General features: G+C 40.0%; 1 protein-coding gene across 1 annotated transcript in view; it reads left to right on the forward strand.

Moving 5' to 3' along the window:
* The first annotated feature begins 10,025 nt into the window (after nucleotides 1-10,025).
* The window catches only part of ARSB (arylsulfatase B), a 165,257-nt gene continuing 156,214 nt past the window's right edge, over nucleotides 10,026-19,068 (forward strand). The window contains exon 1 of the mRNA XM_032404133.1: nucleotides 10,026-11,336. Coding sequence (XP_032260024.1) covers nucleotides 11,019-11,336 — 318 coding nt within the window. The 5' untranslated portion in view covers nucleotides 10,026-11,018. The remainder of the gene's footprint in view (nucleotides 11,337-19,068) is intronic.

The following is a 19,068-nucleotide window of genomic DNA, read 5'->3' on the forward strand; positions in this document are numbered from 1 at the left end:
GGATGTTTTGATCATCTATGTAGTTCAAATTAGCACATTTATTGCTTACCTTATTAAATATTGGGTTCCACATGGAAATTAATTTAGAGATGGGCACCTGGGTGGCTCAGTCGGTTAAGTGTCTGCCTTGGTCCTGGGTCCAGGGTCCTGGGATCAAGTCCCACGTGGGGCTCCCTGCTCTGCAGAGGTCCGCTTCTCCCTCTGCCCCTCCCCCAACTGGTTCTCTCTCTCTCTCTCTCTTTCTCTTTCAAATAGATAAATAAAAATCTTTAAGAAAAATTTAGAGAAGCTCTGGTTATACCACAGGCCCTTACCACTAACAGGCTCAGCTATATGCATTCAAGGGTAAATTCTTTACTGCTGGAATCATTCAAGCTTCCTTCAAGCATAATTTGAGTCTTCAGTCCCTGTGGAGCTAGTTATCCCACATTGAAACAGTAGAGTGATTGTAAATACAAAGAAGCAGAAGTTGAGTTCAATTCTGTCATTCTATGTGATCACTCAGAGTTTCTATTGACGTTGGTTATGAAACAGAGGGCAAATTGTGAGATATAACATTGTGTTCAGTAAGAGCAGATTTTAGTTCATACATGAAATATCTTACTGGTTTTGAACAATATCTCTAAAATTCATATTTCCTCTTTTTAAATGGTTGTTAAAACTAAAAAAATAATTAAAATATAATCATCAGTGGCATAATTTTAGAGTTACCTAAGTTGTGATTTTTCAGTATCTTATTAGTTACCGGATAAATTATTTACATAAAATATTATATCAGACTCTAATCAAAGGAGCAATACACAGAACCTGTGGAGAAGGTTATTGATCATGCAATAACCAAATCTCAGCAAATGGTCACTTACTCAGAATAAACAATCCAACCTCAAAGAATGCCAGGAGAAACAACAAAAGGTGCTGGTCTTACAGTGCTGGAAGAAATCAACAGAGCAGTATTTGAGTGCTCTCCTAACCTGGAGAACTAGTAAGGAATGCCCTGATGGGGGCTGCCAAGCCAACACTAGGACCATTTGGGAAGGGGCGGCCAGCAGGAGCAGGAACCACAGAGGAGACTCAACCATGCTGTTGAAGATGCTACCCAAATCCAAAAGAAGGGAAAAAACACCCTGGCTTCTCTCTTCCTCCCACATTCCAATCTCCCACCAGTGCCTCCCATTGGCTGAACCTACGTGGGAGCAAGTAGGTGAAGGAGCCTGGGACACGTAGCTTGTATACAGAACAGAGCAGGGGAAGATCATGAAATGGATCGCATAGCAATAGACAATGACTTGCATACAACACCAACATAGTCCGTGCAGGCCTGGCCAAAGGGGTCAGGTCAACAGGTACAAACATGGCTACCAGGATGGGGGGAGGTTGTGGGGTGGACTAACACATTTAAAAGGGCTATTTTAAAAAATGTTAAAAAATAAGGGGCTATTTACATTATTATTTTTTTTAAGATATTTTTTATTTATTTGACAGAGAGAGAGCACAAGTAGGCAGAGCGGAAGGCAGAGGGAAAGGGAGAAGCAGGCTCTCTGCTGAGCAGGGAGCCCGATGCGGGGCTCGATCCCAGGACCCTGGGATCATGACCTGGGCTGAAGGTAGCTGCTCAACCAACTGAGCCACTCAGGTGCCCCTACATTATTAGTTTTAAAAGGCATGGCATATTGTAATATGCAATATGCAATCATTTAGGTTCTAATAGGAAAAACTTTAATATTTAAATTGTACTTATGTTTAGACTATCTCGGGAAGGGTAACACTAGTATTCCTGGAGAAGGGTTGAAACTCACTTTTCACGGTACACCCTTTTAACTTTTTTTTTTTTTTAAGATTTTATTTATTTATTTGACAGAGAGAGACACAGTGAGAGAGGGAACACAAGCAGGGGGAGTGGGAGAGGGAGAAGCAGGCTTCCCGCTGAGCAGGGAGCCCAATGTGGGGCTCGATCCCAGGACCCTGGGATCATGACCTGAGCCAAAGGCAGACGCTTAATGACTGAGCCACCCAGGTGCCCCTTAACTTTTTAAAAACTATGTATGTGTTTCACTTTTTAAAAATTTAATATAGATATACATTAATTGCACTTTCTTATCTAGTAAGAGTAGGTTCTTATTTTTTTGTCACATAGTATGACTATTTTTATTTTTTGAAGCGTTCACATTGGTTTGAGATATTTAAGCATGGTTGGAAAGTATTGGTCTAGAACTGCTTAAGAAATTGGTGTACAATGTAAAACATTTAGTACAGAAAAAGTGAATGCAATTCAGTTGTTGTATATAGTAAATATTGTGTGAAGACTAAGGCTCGGGGTGTGTGAAAGGTAAAGGAAAGGAAAGAAGAAATGAGATAAAATGCAATACCAACATCCTGTTTCTTGATCTGGGTGGTGGTTACATGGGTGTGTTCACTTTGTGAGAATTAATTGACCTATATATACTTTAGTAGACTATCTTATTTTTTTTAAAGATTAAAAAAAATTTTTTTAAGTAATCTCTACACCCAATATGGGGCTTGAACTTACAACCCCGAGATTAAGAGTTTTAGGCTCTACCGACTAAACCAGCCAAGCACCCCTAGAGCATTGTCTTATGCACAAAAAATGCTATACCAAAATTTTTTTTTTTTTAACTAATGGTGCTGTTTTCCACTCTCTACTCTCTCTAGTCAGTTTTGAGGAGGAAGGAGGTGATAAGCAATGGGCAAGAAGGGGGGTCAAGGGAGTTTCAGTGTGAGTTGGCAATAGCTGTTCTTATCTAGACTATCAATTTCAGCAATTGGGAATATATTAGAGCTAAAAGAAATCTTTCTTTTTAAAATCTGACCCCTTTTTTTCAATACATGCACATATATTAACACACCAAACAAAACCAACAATATACTGAAGATGCTTTTTTTTTTTTTAAAGATTTTACTTATTTATTTGATAGAGAGAGAGAGCGAGAGCAGGAACACAAGCAGGGGGAGTGGAAGAGGGAGAAGCAGGCTTCCTGCTGAGCAGGGAACCGGATGCGGGGCTCGATCCCAGAACCCTGGGATCATGACCTGAGCCGAAGGCAGATGCTTAACGACTGAGCCACCCAGGTGCCCCTGAAGATGCTTCTTATAGAGAATTACATTCCTACATGCTTAATGATTATTAATGCAGTGATAATAGTTAGAACTGATAGTAGTTAATATAACTTATGCATGTAAGTATTGGTGACTAGAAGAAGGTAAAAGAACATTAAGAACAGTCATCTGTAAGTCTGGTATATGACTTTACAGGCCTTCAAGAAGACCCTCTCCCCCTCAATTAGATATGGTAGAAACAGATCCATCCTAGATCAGTTTCCAAGATTAAATGTATTGTGAAAATAATTTTTTTTTGTGAAAATAATTTAATAGCTGACATCTAAAGTAATAAAGTTTGGATATTCTTCCTGACATTCAAGTCTATCTCCTTCTGGACTACCCAGGGTGGTAATGGGGCAATGAGTAACACCAACCGTAATTTACCACATTTAGTTAGTGAATTTCAGGTTCTCTATCTGAAGAAAGACTTCTTGTCATTCTTATCTCTACCCCAACGGTTAAACATTTAGAGATAGGGTTTAAAATTGCTTAGACTTTGTATGCAATATTTGTCATATTCAAAGACTCTGAAACAAAACGGGTTTGCAGAAGCATTGAAACGTGGGTATCCTGACTTCTAAGCATAGCTTCTAGCCAGTTAGCACCATGCCAAGAACTAGGGGGTCTGCAAACTGGAGAAATCAGGAGGCCCAGCAAGAGCATCGATGTGATTGTCTTAGTGCATGGCCTTGGGGCTTTCCAAACATGTTCATTGGGGAATATTTGCCTTAGCACTATATTCTGATAATGCATTTTACTTTTTCTTTAAATGCAGATTATGTTATTACCATTATTATTAGAAATAGATAATATATATATAGAGTTAAAAATTTACAATGCATAAAGGATCTATGGTGAAAAATTAATCTCTCTCCTATTCTTGTCTGCAACTTGTCTACCCAGAGACAATATTATTATTTCTTCTTATCCTTCTGGAGATACTCTATAAATATGTAAACACCTCTCTCTTAAAATATGAAAATATATGAACATAGGTATATATACACATATATACATACATTTTTAAGCAAATTAAGGTATACCAAGCATAATGTTTTTTGCCTAACTTTTAAAAATTAATGATACGTTTTGGAGATTATTCCATATCATCCTTTTGAATGACCGCTTAGTATTCCATAATTATATGTATTCCATACATATAATTATGTATGGAATTAGTATTCCATAATAATTCCATAATTCCAGGCCCTATTATTTGCCTTTTTCTAATAAAACTAAAGTGGTTATCTTGATACATATGCTGTTTCTCGCACTGAGTATATCTGAAGGATAAATTCCTACAACTGGAATTGCTGGATTAAAGTGTATGTGTATTTTGATAGATATGCAAAATTGTTTCCCTTAGAGATTATAACAAATTTCACTTCTGCGATTAATGTATGAGATGGTTTGTTTCTTTATACCATACCCAAAGCAGTGAGTTATCACTAATATCAGTGGTATATTATTGAAGGTTCGGTTAGTATGTTGAACATCTGTTCATTTATTTAATAACCACTTATATTTCCTTTCCTATAAACTATTATGTTCCTATATTTTGCCCATTTAAAAATGGATTGTTGGTCTTTTTTTTATTGACTTCAGGAGTTAAGAGATTTTAACTATGGGTTAAATAGGTTTTGTGGGGGTTAGATGCAAACCAAGTGTTATGTATGATATATTTTCCTTGTAAGATTTTTTATTTATTTATTTGAGAGAGAGCGAGAGCATGAGCAGTGGGGGAGGGGTAGAGGGAGAGGGAGAAGCATACTCCCTGTTGAGCAGTATGCCCAGCTGGGGCTTGATCCCAGGATCCCAGGATCATGACCTGAGCTGAAGGCAGACACTTAACCGACTGAACCACCCAGGTGCCCCTGTATAATATCTTTTCTTTGTAAAAAATATATCCCAAGTTCCAAGTACTCTACCTACCCCCAAATTAACTTTTATACCACTGGTGAGTTGGGAGCTGACTTTATTTCAGTCCTAATTTTTGCATCTTCTAACTGATTGGAATGGTTTTTATCGATATGATTATGTACTGGAAAAGCCCTTAAAAATCAATAATTAAACTAACTCAAACAGTGAAATAATTCAGCATTTGGCAGAATATAAATTACTATGCAGAAATCAGTAACCTTCATGTCCACAAATAATAACCAGTTAAAGGATATAAAGAAAGCCCCCTTTCAGTAGCAACAGAGAAGATAAAATACTTAGGAATAAATTTAACAAGACAAGCACAAAACTGATACGAAGAAAATTTTTTAAAACTTCTAAAAGACTTAAGTAGACTTAATAAATGGAAGATAACCTTTGTTTTAATTAATTAATTAATTAATTTATTTATTTATTTTTAAAGATTTTATTTATTTATTCATGAGAGACAGAGAGAGAGAGAGGCAGAGGGAGAAGCAGGCTCCCAAGGAGCAGGGAGCCCGATGCGGGACTCGATCCCAGGACCCTGGGATCATGACCTGAGCCGAAGGCAGACGCTTAACCATCTGAGCCACCCAGGCGCCCCGATAACCTTTGTTTTTAGATAGGACAACTTAATATTACAAAGATTTCAGTTGCCCCTAAATTAGTTTATAAATTTAATGCAATTCCAATAAAAACAACACATTTTTAAAAAACATTTTTATTGGAATTTTTGTTTATCTGACAGAGAGCGAGCGAGCGAGCACACAAGCAGGGGGTGCGGCAGGCAGAGGGAGAAGGAGAGGCAGATTCCCTGCTGAGCAGGAAGCCCAACATGGGGCTCAATCCCAGGACCCCGGGATCATGACCTGAGCCGGAGGCAGACGCTTAACGACCCAGGCGCCCCACCAACCTATTTTTTTTATGGAACTGGACATGTTGATGTTAAAGTTCATATGACAAGATAAACATGCAGGAATAACCAGGAAAGCATTAAAAAATAAGTTATGAGGAGTCACTATTCCTATCATACATTAAAACATACTATAAAACTTCTGTAACTGAAACAGTGTGATACTGGTGTATGAGTCAACAGACATGCCAGTGGAATAGAACAGAAAGCCCAGAAATAGACTCAAATATATGAGAAAATTAAGCATATGATAAATGTGACATCTCATAGCAGTGGGGCAGAGATAGACTTCTTTATTTTCTTTACAAATGGTGCTAGGAACTGGGTAACCATTTGGAAAAAGGTAAAATCAGATTCAAATCTCACATCATCCACAAAAATAAATGCCAATGGGTCAGGGATCTAAATGTGAAAACTGAAACCATGCTAGAAGAAAACATGGGTGAATTTTATTTTAACTTTGGTATAAGGAAAGTCTAATCATGACTCAAAATCCAGAGGCAATAAAAAAATTGCTATATTTGACCACGTTAAAAAAAATCACTTTGGCATATCAAAAAATACCACAACAAAATATTTGACAGTTGAGAAACTGGTAGAAAATATTTCTGGTACATATCACAGTTAAAGAGGTAACATCTCTAGTCCATAAAGAACTCTTAAAATTGAGAGGGAAAAGACCAAAACCAGTTGAAAATGACACAATTCACAAAAGTGATGTAAAAACAGCCCTTCCACATCTCAAAAGATTTTTAACCTTACTCATAAGAGAAATGCAAAACCAAAAACTATCCTGTGATATCATTTCTCATATCAGATTGGCAAAAATTAAAAAGTATGACCTTTAATGGCTGGTAACAATGAAAATTGGTACTACCCATATAGTATGGAAAGGGGGAAAGTAGAATTGGAGGTATTCACTATGAACTCATGGTTTTATACCTATTCATATGTATCAATATACTACATATACATACTTATGTATGCCTGAGTGAATATATACATCTAATTCCTATCTTTGTCTGATGAGAGATCCTGGAAATAAGGACAGCCCAGTAGCAATGAGCACAACTATAGCACAGATACTGGTTTCTAGATGCCATCCTCCACTGAAAGCAATCAGGGAGGGTTCCTTGTAGAAATGGTTAATTCCAGGGTTGGAGAAGGAAGAGTACAAGATGAACCTAGAATACCTTGTTGTACCAAAAAGTAAGGGAGTGTTCAAAGGTTAAAAAGGATATACCAAAAGGATACAAGAGCCAGACTGAAGGGGCTCCCACTGATCAAATCAAAGGAAATTTGAGGATCAAAATAATTATAGTAAAGCACATTGATTAAAATGAGAATCCATGAGTTGAGTGATTTAAATAAACAAATTAATGGGAGAGAAGGCAAACTTTTTCCCTACTTGACAACTAATTAATATGGGAGGAATGATGGAATTAGAAAATCACCATTCAGCAACCATCCTGATAATAGATCAAAGCAAGAAGCAGCAGTGAGTGCTAAAACAAACAAGCCAAAGTTTTAGAAAGAATAGAATATAAATGTATTCTCAAATTATCTCCCCATAAAATAATGATTAGTTCCAAGGGGAAAATAGTAACTTCACAGTGGAGAAATGACTGCCTTAACAAAGTGATCAAATAATAAATCAACATCACGTCCTTCTTAATATGAAGCCTCAAGAAGATATATCACTTGTATGATACTTCTGCACAAACCCATCACCTGAGCCTAATCATCAGGAAATATCAAAGTCCAATTGAGAGACTTCATAATAACTAGCCTGTACTGCATATCATGTGTTCAATACATAAAAATAAAATTAACTTTTTAACTAACTCATGTGCACATTTCCAGAGCACAATTAGCATAGGTTTTTGTTCAAAAATGCAGGATATGAGAAGTCTCAGTGTAAGTGTAGCTAGTTTCTGAAGCAGGTGGTCAAAGGAGTAACTGTTTCGGCAGATTAGCAGCCATGTTTGGGCAATTTGATTTTTTTTTTTTTTTAAGATTTTATTTATTTGACAGAGAGAGAGCACAAGTAGGCAGAGTGGTAGACAGAGGGAGAAGGAGAAGCAGGCTCCCTGCTGAGCAGGGAGCCCGATGCGGGGCTCGATCCCAGGACCCTGGGATCATGACCTGAGCAGAAGGCAGACGCTTAATGACTGAGCCACCCAGGCGCCCCTGGGCAATTTGATTTCTATCAGGGTAGGGAGAAACAGTTATGGAGAGGAAAGACATGCAAGAGCCATGGTGGAGAATTCTCAAGCCTTTATTGTCTCTTACAGGGTCTTTAAATGAAATTTTCAAGCCTTAATAAGAATCAAACTGCTCTTCAAAATTATCCTTTTGAATCTAATGCTAAATTTAAATTTTTTCCTGCTAAATTCCACTAGAGATTAAATTTGGATGTGTCATAAACTAATCCACTTCATGCAAAGAAAAAGAATTATATGTAAAAGGAAAACACTCCATGTGTTAAAGGTTAATTTTCTTTTTATTTTTAAAAAAGATTTTATTTATTTATTTATTCGAGAGAATGAGAGAGAGAGAGCATGAGAGGGGGGAGGGCCAGAGGGAGAAGCAGACTCCCCGCCGAGCAGGGAGCCCGATATGGGACTCCATCCCGGGACTCCAGGATCATGACCTGAGCCGAAGGCAGTCGCCCAAGCAACTGAGCCACCCAGGCACCCTAAAGGATAATTTTCAAAAAAAAGATAAAATCATAACCCTTGTACGAATATAAAAATGAATACATGTTAAAGATTTTATTTAATTCACTAGTGAGGAAACTGGTAAGGTGTTAAAACTAGTTCAAAGGACAACCCAAGGATCAGATCATGAATATTAAAACAAATGTGCAAGTGGGGGCAAAACCTGTTTTCCACGGGGGCGGTGGGGATTGTCACTACACTGGATAGAAGTCATTGGCGTATGTATAAACTAGAATTAGTTTCTACAGCTGACAAAACCAAAAGACAACTGACAGAATGGGAGAAGATATTTGCAAATGACATATCAGATAAAGGGCTAGTATCCACAATCTATAAGGAACTTATCAAACTCAACACCCAAAGAATAAATAATCCAGTCAATAAATGGGCAGAAGACATGAACAGACATTTCTGCAAAGAAGACATCCAAATGGCCAACAGACACATGAAAAAGTGCTCAACATCACTCGGCATCAGGGAAATACAAATCAAAACCACAGTGAGATAACACCCCACACCAGTCAGAGTGGCTAAAATGAACAAGTCAGGAAATGACAGATGTTGGTGAGGATGCAGAGAAAGGAGAACCCTCCTACACTGCTGGTGGGAATGCAAGCTGGTGCAGCCAGTCTGGAAAACAGTATGGAGGTTCCTCAAAAAGTTGAAAATAGAGCTACCCTATGACCCAGCAATTGCACTAACTGGGTATTTACCCCAAAGATACAAATGTAGTGATCCGAAGGGGTATGTGCACCCCGATGTTTATAGCAGCAATGTCCACAATAGCCAAACTATGGAAAGAACTCAGATGTCCATCGACAGATGAATGGAGAAAGAAGAGGTGGTATATATACACAATGGAATATGACACAGCCATCAAAAATGAAATCTTGCCATTTGCAACCATGTGGATGGAACTAGAGGGCATTATGCTAAGCAAAGTAAGTCAGAGAAAGACAATTATCATATGATCTCACTGATATGTGGAATTTAAGAAACAAAACAGAGGATCATAGGGGAAGAGAGGAAAAAATAAAACAAGACAAAACCATAGAGGGAGACAAATTATAAGAGACTCTTAATCACAGGGAACAAACAGGGTTGCTGGAGGGAGATGGGGTAACTGGAAGATGGACATTAAGGAGGGCATGTGATGTAATGAGTATTATATAAAACTGATGAATCACAGGCCCGTACCTCTGAAACCAATAATACATCATATGTTAATTAATTGAATTTAAATTTAAAAATGTTTTTTAAAAAAGGATTAGTTTCCATTGCTATCAGTCATCCACAACTTATAAAGCTGTGAAATAATTCCCATGGCATCAGATTCAGATAGCCTGAAAGGATGTATCTTACGGTGCATAACCGCCTGGCCCCCATAACTGTAGTTACAGTCTATCTCCAGACTAGAAGAGGCAGAGAGTTTTGGATGGCAGTGGTCATAAGGCTAACTTCCCAATTCAGTGAGCATGTGGTGAAGGGAATTTTTTCCTTCCATCCTCAGATGATTTCAAGCAAGTTAGAAACTATACTTCTTTGGCTCACTACTTGAGTGTCGCGGAGCCCGCCGTGAAGAGGCTCATACCTGGACAAGCTAGTGAGCTACTTAATGGTCACGCAACAGCCCCCCAACTCCTCAGGGCAGCCTAAGTAAAACTGCACCTTCAAAAGGACACCGTGCAGTCGGAGTGTGTATTTAGCCCCCTTTTGGGTAGTGAGGAGGAAGTGGTTTCACGGGCGTATGCTATTCATAAATGAATCTGAAACATCACCTAGAGTTTTGCCTTTCCATCGACCGCCCACTTGCACAAGTCTGAGTTCTTTTGCTAGAAATGATTCCCCCACGACCTTTAAAACATCACGGCTCAGGATGTGAGTTTGGGTTAGGCTCAACCAACTACAGGTTCCTTGATTCTGAAAAAAAGGAGGGCACATTATAATTCCTAACTGCCCAGTTTGTTGCGAAATTTAAAGAAAATGTTTTGCAAATTGCGAAGAGTTACTACAAAGATCAAATCTGCTCCTCTTTGAGGATGCTACGATGCAAAGTTCATCTCTGGAAAGAGAAGAAATCTTGGCTCCCATCAAGCATCAACGGAGTTTCCGCGGAGCTGGGCCAGCGGGAGAGCCGGGTGCTTCTCCGCTGGCTCCTCCCCCGTCACACCGGCCGGGGCCCGGGTCAGAGGCGGCGGGGGCTCCGGCGCCAGGCCTCTACCGCCCGCCGCCCGCCGGGGTGAAATCCCGTGCGGGGGCGGGGCAGGCCCGGCCGCCCAGTTCCTGATTCTACAAGCGGTGCCGGGGGCTGCCGGCGCCACAGGCGCGGGCACCGTGGGCGGCGAAGGATGGGCCGGGTCGGCGCGGCGAGCCTGTCCCGAGGCCCCAGCCTGCGGCGGCCGCTCCTCCCCGGCGTCCTCCCCTTGCTGCTGCGCCTGCTACTGCTGGCGGCCCCGCCGAGCGCAGGCGCCGGGGCCGGCCGGCCGCCGCACCTCGTTTTCGTGCTGGCGGACGACCTGGGCTGGAACGACGTGGGCTTCCACGGCTCGAACATCCGCACGCCGCACCTGGACGCGCTGGCGGCCGGCGGGGTGCTCCTGGACAACTACTACACGCAGCCGCTGTGCACGCCTTCGCGGAGCCAGCTGCTCACCGGCCGCTACCAGGTACGCAGCGCCCCCGGCGGCCCGCCAACCCGTCGCCGGCGCCCCGCTCCGCCCCTTCCGCGGCCGCCGCTCGGCCCTCCTGCCGCGAGCCTCCGGCAAGTGGGGCCGGGAGGCCGGGGCGGGCGCTGGCTAGCCGGGGTCAGTTCCCCGAGCTGGGTCCAGGCGAGGCGGCTGCTCCCCCTGGCCGAGCCGTCCCCGCTCCTCCCCGGCCCGCAGGCCGCCGTGGCTCCGCGCATGCCCGCTCCAGGGCGACCCGCAGCCCCCGGAACCCCACCTCCTCTCGGGCTTTTTCGGTCTTTCGTTTTCTGAAGGTTGGGGTGAAAGGGTTTCTAGGGGAGTGCTAATGCTGGGCCTGCCAGCCGTAGGTGGAAGGGTCAGAGTGGACTCTGCAGAGAGGTCCTGAAGACGGACGAAGGAGGGGGAGCGGGCTGGGCACCCCGGAGTGGAGCAGAGAGAGGAGGGGAGCCGGGAAAGCAGGGGCGGGCGCCAGGTAAAGGGAAAAGAGTGTGCGCGGTGGGTGCGACTCTGCTCCCCTGCGAACCCGGCGGTCCTAGGTTAGGACTGTCCGATCACAGATTCATTTTTCCAGTTCTCAGCACAGTGAACCTACCCAGGTTGATTTTTCTTGGGCTGCTGATACTCCTTTCTGATTTAACCTTGTGTTCAGTGCTTCTGAGCACCTTTATTATCTATTTATCAATGAAGTATAATAGCATATAATATCCTATCATCTTCAGGGGTGCATCATAGTGATTCTATATTTTTATACATTATGAAATGATGCCCATAAGTCTAGCTATCATTTATCACCATACAAAATTACAGCATATTATTGGCTATATCCCCAATGCTGTACATTATACCTTCATGACTTATTTTTTATCTAGAAGTTTGTACCTCTGAATCCTCTTTGCCCTTTTCACCTGCCCCGCAACCCCTCTCCCCTCTGGAAACCAGCTGTTTCCTGTATCTATGAATCTGTTTGTTTTATTTTGTTTGTTCATTGTTTTGGTTTTAGGATTTCACACATAAGTGAAATCATATGGTATTTGTCTTTCTCTGACTTCCCTTCGCATTATACCCTCTACGTTCCATCCATGTTGCGACAATGGTAGGATTTCATTCTTTTTTTTATGGCTGAGTAATATTCCATGTTTTATATCTATATCTACATGCATACATATATATGACATCTAATTTTATCTGTTCACCTATGGATGGACGCTTAGGTTGCTTCCATATCTTGGCTATTATAAAGAGTGCTGCAGAGAACATAGGGGTGCATAGATCTCCTCAGATTGGTTTGCCCTTTTCTTCTGATAAGTATCCAGAAGTGGAATTGCTGGGTCATGTGATAGCTCTAGTTTTAATTTTCTGAGGAACATCCCTACTGTTTTCCCTAGTGGCTATACAATTTACATTCCTATCAACAGGGCAGGAGGGCTCCATTTTCTCCACATCCTCACCAACACTTGTTATTTCTTGTTCTTTTGTTACTAGCCAGTGTGACAGATGTCAAGTGATAGCTCACATTATCTCTAAAAGCTTTTCTTTAACAACTTCTATGTAGTTAACAGAGATATGTATACTTGTAGAGAGTGTGCACATATGTTAGATAACTAAGAATATCAAGAACATTTGCATGGTGCTTCACTGTTTTTAAAGTTAATTCTTGAAATAGCTCATGAGGTAGCTGTAACTTTTAATCTTCTTTTACAGATAAGGAAATAAACTTGTAGAAGTTCGATTACATGTTAAGAATCACACAGCTAGAAAGTGGTAATATTGGTCTTGTGCCTCTCCTGTATGCACTAGTCATCTCAGGCCCATAAAATTGTATCCTTTTTGCTTAATCTGACTAAGACTGATGATTTTATAAGATCCTGATGTGATTATGGCTATTATATTAAATACAATAAATGGTTACTGTTCTAGAACACAAGCATACCTCCTTATACCTGTATTGTTTATTCAACAAGCACATTTTGAGCCCTTACTGTGCAAGTCACGGGATATGCTTGAACCTTGCCCTCCTAAGTCTGTGTTCATGTAGCCTCTCTGATCAACCCTAGCCTTGTTGTCCAAAGATCAAGAGAAGGGAGGGTTTATTTGCAATAAAGATTTCCACAGTGACCCGAAGACTTGTAGAAACAGAAAAGATAGAGTTTTACTACAGGCCTGAGAAGTAGCTGTCGCCCAGGTTTCCATTGAAGGTCAAGGATGGCTCCCTTCACCAGCAGCCCTAAGTACTTTCCACAGGTCTAGCCTTGGCTGCAAGGGGTAATCAGGAATCCGTGCTTTAAGAATGATCTCACCCTGGACACTTAGTAGGAGTAAAGGCGCATTTGAGTAAAGAAGAAAGGAGAGAATGCAAGGTCTGCCCCCAATAGTTCTGCATTTGCTCTGAAGTAAGAGAACTGAACTCAAATTGCAGAAGAATGGGAGGGCCATTCATTTCTCTGACTTCCTCCCTTCCAACAGACTTGAACAGGAAAGCAAATACCATACTTTAAGAAACTTGTTCTTATAATTGGCTGCTTTTGTCCCCTAACATCCTTCTCTGCCAGTCACCACCATTCCATCTTGGAGAAAAAAACGTGTGTAGAGTACCCTGTAGTTAAGAAGTGAAGGAAGGGTAGAAGTTGCGAACTCCAAAACAGTTCAGAGACCACTCACTGTAGCAGGCAAGCCTCCCTAAACATTTTGCTTGACTTTTCTCCTGCTTTATTCTGAGTTCAGGAGACCCAATTACAAATTACCTCAGGCTAGCAAGCGTCCTTTTTTAAAGGAGCCAACACTTAAGGGAGAACTAAGGAGCTTCATTGCCCTCAGATACTATATACTGATACCATTCTGAGCACTTTACACTTTAATTCATTGACTTCTCTCAGCAACCCGGTGAGGTAGGTACTACTTTTATCCCTATTTGATAACAAGGAAACCAAGGCTGGAAGAGGGTAAGAACCTTGCCCGAGGTCACAGGGCTGGTAAGTGGTGGACCAGGACGTGGCCAGGCAGCGTGGCTCTAAAACCACTACATTGTGTTGCCTACTCGGAATTATGAAAAATATCATCACAAGAGCTGCTTCAGATTTACTAATGATCCATTATTTTTGGACATTTAGGTCATTTCCAAACATCTCAACAACAAAAAGTTAACCCATACTGTTTCAAGTTAGGAACTGCCTATGTTAAATGGAAAATGAAAATGGAGAGGTTTTATTTCTGAACTTGTCATGTGTTGTGCAATATTTTAGTCACTAAAATGAGGAAATTTGTTGACTATTTCAAAATTAGGTACTTGAAAGAACTACATAATAGTTCTGTGAACTTAACAGTCGCCTTTAGTAGAATATTTAGAGACCCATCCTTCCCATAGTCATGTAACTTTAGAAAAGTGTAAAGTGATAACTAAGCCTAGCCTGATTGAACTTAGTTTCCCCAAATTCTGAGTTTTAGGTCTTTGGCTTATTAAAGTATTTAGTGAAGAGGACTGGTTGGGAATAATGAGATGTGGGTTCCAGTGTTCACCATGTCAGTCTTCACACTCTGACTAGCTGGACATCATTTTCCACATCTGTAAAATATGGAAGCTGGGCTGAACACCCTGGCTCTTTCTAGCTCTACATTTCTTTGACTCTAAGGCCTTGTGTCCCTTACAGCGGGTTTCTTTTTCTTTCTTTTTTTAAAAATTTTTTATTGTCATGTTAATCACCATACATTACATCATTAGTTTTTGATGTAGTGTTGCATGATTCATTGTTTGTCCATAACACCCAGTGCTCCATGCAGAGCGTGCCCTCTTTAATATCCATCACCAGGCTAACCCATCCTCCCACCCGCCTCCCCTCTAGAGCGGGTTCTAACTTGGCAAATGTACCTGATCATAGCTACTGACCCCATCTAGGGGCGGGAAGAGAGATTACTCCTGCTCAGCGCGCTATGCGCCTTACAACGTTGCTGCTTGTTTGGCCAGAATTTGTTTCAACAGGAACATGAACCCAGCCTTTTATATAGAGACATGTAATTGTTCAGAATCCTCACATATGAACCTTTTTAAACCTGCATACTTTGGTGAAAAATGCATGGAGTTTGATGAAGTGGGGAAGAGGGAGATTGATCGGAAGAGGAGGTAAATGGTTATTGGTAAATTCAGGACTAGAATTCAGGTCTCTGTACACTGTTCTTCTCACAATCTTATGACTCATTCATTCCTTATTTAAAAAATATTTTTGATACATATTTTGATGTATATTTGAATAGAAAACACAATGGTTTGAAAACTGAAAAGTTACTGAAAATCTCTTCTTATGTACATGCACGTATGTACACACACACACTGTTTTGTTCCTTAGGCATCCGGCTCCCCATCTTTGAAGGCAAACTGTGCTATCTGAATTGTATATGTATATCTTTCATAAAGTATTTTATGCATACACAAGCAAATACATACGTGGATATTACCTTTCTTTTTATATGGATGGTAGCATACTCTTCACATGTTTGTTTTATTTTACATTTGAAATAATTCCACATTGTTAGTAAAAGAGCATTCTCAGTTTTTATGACTGTATAATATTTTGTTGAGTGGATATATGATAATTTATTTAACTAGTCACATCATGATGGCCATATAGATTGTTTCTAGTCTTTTGATATATCAAAGCTGAAGTCACTACCTTCGCTATATGTCATTTTGCACATGGTTGAATATATCTGTAGGATAAATTCTTAGAAAAGGACTCTTTCTGGGTTTAAGGGTAGATGTATTTGTAATTTTGAGAAATCCTACAAAATTGTGCTTCAGTAGGTTGTATCAATCTACATTCCCACCAGCAACGTAAGATATTGCCTATTTTCCTATACTCTATTTTTAAAAAAGATTGTATTTTTAAGTAATCTCTATACCCAGCATGGGGTCCAAACTCACAACCCCAAGATCAAGAGTCATATGCTCCACTGACTGAGCCAGCCAGGTACCCCTCCTATACTCTGTTTTTTTTTTTTTTTAACGTTTTATTTCACATACCATCAAATACACCATTTTAAGTGTCTAATTTATCAGTTTTTCATATATCTGCAAGGTTGTACAACCATCACCATTGTCTAATTCTAGAACATTGCCATTACCCCAAAAAGAAACCCTGTAACTGTTAGCAGTCAATCCCCATTCCCCTCTTTCCCCTGCCCCTGGCAACCCCTCATCTACTTTCTGTCTTTATAGATCTGCCTATTTTGGACATTTCATATAAATGGAATCATATGGTAGATATCCTTTCATCCATATCATGGCATGTACCATTCCTTTTTATGGCCACATAATATTCTATTGTATGGATATACCAGCATTTTATTTTTCCATCCATTAGTTGATGGGCATTGTCTTTTGGCTATTGTGAATAATGTTGCTGTGAACATCCATGTATAAGTTTTTGTGTGAACACATTTTTTTTTGTCACCTCTCTTGGTATATACCTACGAGTGAATACTAGATCATATGGCAGCTCTATGTCTAATTTTTTGAGGAGCTGCCAAACTGTTTCCACAGCAGATACACCATTCCCACCAACAATGTTTGTGGGTTCCAGTTTCTCCATATCTTTGCCAACCCTTGTTACTATCTTTTTGATTATAGCCTTCTAGTCATCCTAGTGGGTATGGAGTGGTATCTCATTGTGCCTTTGGTTTGCATTTCTCTAATGGCCTTGAACATCTTTTCATGTCTTATTTGTCATTTGTATATTTCTTTGGAGAAAATCTCTACTCAAATCCTTTGTCATTTTTAAATTGAGTTGTCTTTTCATTGTTGAGTTGTATGAGTTCTTTATATATCCTGGATGTTAAACCCTTTTCATATACATGATTTGCAAATACTTTCTCCTATGGGTTTTCTTTTTACTTTCTTGATAGTGTCCTTTTATGTATAACAGTTTTAAATTTTGATGTAGTTCAATTTAATTTCTTTGGCTGTTTGTGCTTTTGGTGTCATATCTAAGAAACCACTAAGGTTATGAAGATTTACCTCTGTGTTTTCTTCTAAGAATTTTATAGTTTCAGTTCTTACATTTAGGTCTTTGAACCATTTTTAGTTAATTTTTGTATTTTTTTGAGGTATGTGGATGTATGTGGATGCCCAGTTGTTCCAGCACTATATGTTAAAAAGGCTATTCTTTCCCTACTGAATGCTTTCTCCACTCTTGTCACAAATCAGTTGACCGTAGATATATGGGTTTATTTCTGGAATTACAATTTTATTACATTGATCTATATGTTTATCCTTATGGCAGCACCACACTGTCCTGATTACTCTAACTTTGTAGTAGGTCTCAGAATCAGAAAATATGAGTCCTCCAATTTTGATCTTTTTCAGGAATGATTTGGCTCTTCTGGGCCCCTTGCATTTCCATATGAATTTTAGGATCACCTTGTCCATTTCTGTAAAAAATGCCATGGAATTTTGATAGGGACTATATTGATCTATAAATCCATTTGGGAAGTATTACAACCTTAACAATGTAAGTCTTCTACATGAACAGACGTTTCTCCAAAGAAGACATACAAATGGTCAACAGACACATGAAAAAGTGTTCAACATCACTCGGCATCAGGAAATACAAATCAAAACTACAATGAGATACCACCTCACACCAGTCAGAATGGCTAAAATTAACAAGTCAAGAAATGACAGATGTTGGCGAGGATGTAGAGAAAGGGGAACCCTCTTACACTGTTGGTGGGAATGCAAACTGGTGCAGCCACTCTGGAAAACAGTATGGAGGTTCCTCAAAAAGTTGAAAATAGAGCTACTGTACGACCCAGCAATTGCATTACTGGGTATTTACCCCAAAGATACAAATGTAGTGATCTGAAGGGGCACGGGCACCCCAATGTTTATAGCAGCAATGTCCACAATAGCTAAACTATGGAAAGAGCCTAGATGTCCATCCACAGATGAAGGGAGAAAGAAGAGGTGGTGTATATATTTACAATGGAATATTATACAACCATCAAAAAATGAAATCTTGCCATTTGCAACGATGTGGATGGAACTAGAGGCTATTATGCTAAGCGAAATAAGTCAGAGAAAGACAAGTATCCTATGATCTCACTGATATGAGGAATTTGAGAAACAAGACAGAGTATCATAGGGGAAGGGAGGGAAAAATGAAACAAGATGAAACCAGAGAGGGAGACAAACCATAAGAGACTCTTAATCTCAGGAAACAAACTGAGGGTTGCTGGAGTAGAGGGTGGTGGGAGGGATAGGGTGTCTGGGTGATGGACATTGGGGAGGGTATGTGCTATGGTGAGTGCTGTGAATTGTATAAGATTGATGAATCACAGACCTGTACCCCTGAAACAAATAATACATTATGTGTTAATAAAAAAGATAATAAAAAAAGAAAAAAATATATATAAGTCTTCTAATTTATGAACATGAGATATATTTCTACTTATTTAGGTCTTCTTTAATTTCTTTCCAATAATGTTTTGTTTTCAGCATGCAAGTCGTGACCATTCTTTGGTTATGTTTAGTTCTAATTTTTTATTCTTTTGGATATTGTTATAAATGGAATTGTTTTCTTAATTTTATTTTCGATTGTTCATTGCTAGTGTATGGAACTGCAACTGATATTTGATCTGTATCCGCAACCTTCCTGAACTTACTAGTTCTAAAAGAGTGAGAGAGTGTGTGTGTGTGTGTGTGTGTGTGTGTGTATGATATCTTTAG

Source organism: Phoca vitulina, unplaced genomic scaffold (assembly GCF_004348235.1).
Source record: "Phoca vitulina isolate PV1807 unplaced genomic scaffold, GSC_HSeal_1.0 scaffold6, whole genome shotgun sequence".
NCBI classification, from domain to species: domain Eukaryota; kingdom Metazoa; phylum Chordata; class Mammalia; order Carnivora; family Phocidae; genus Phoca; species Phoca vitulina.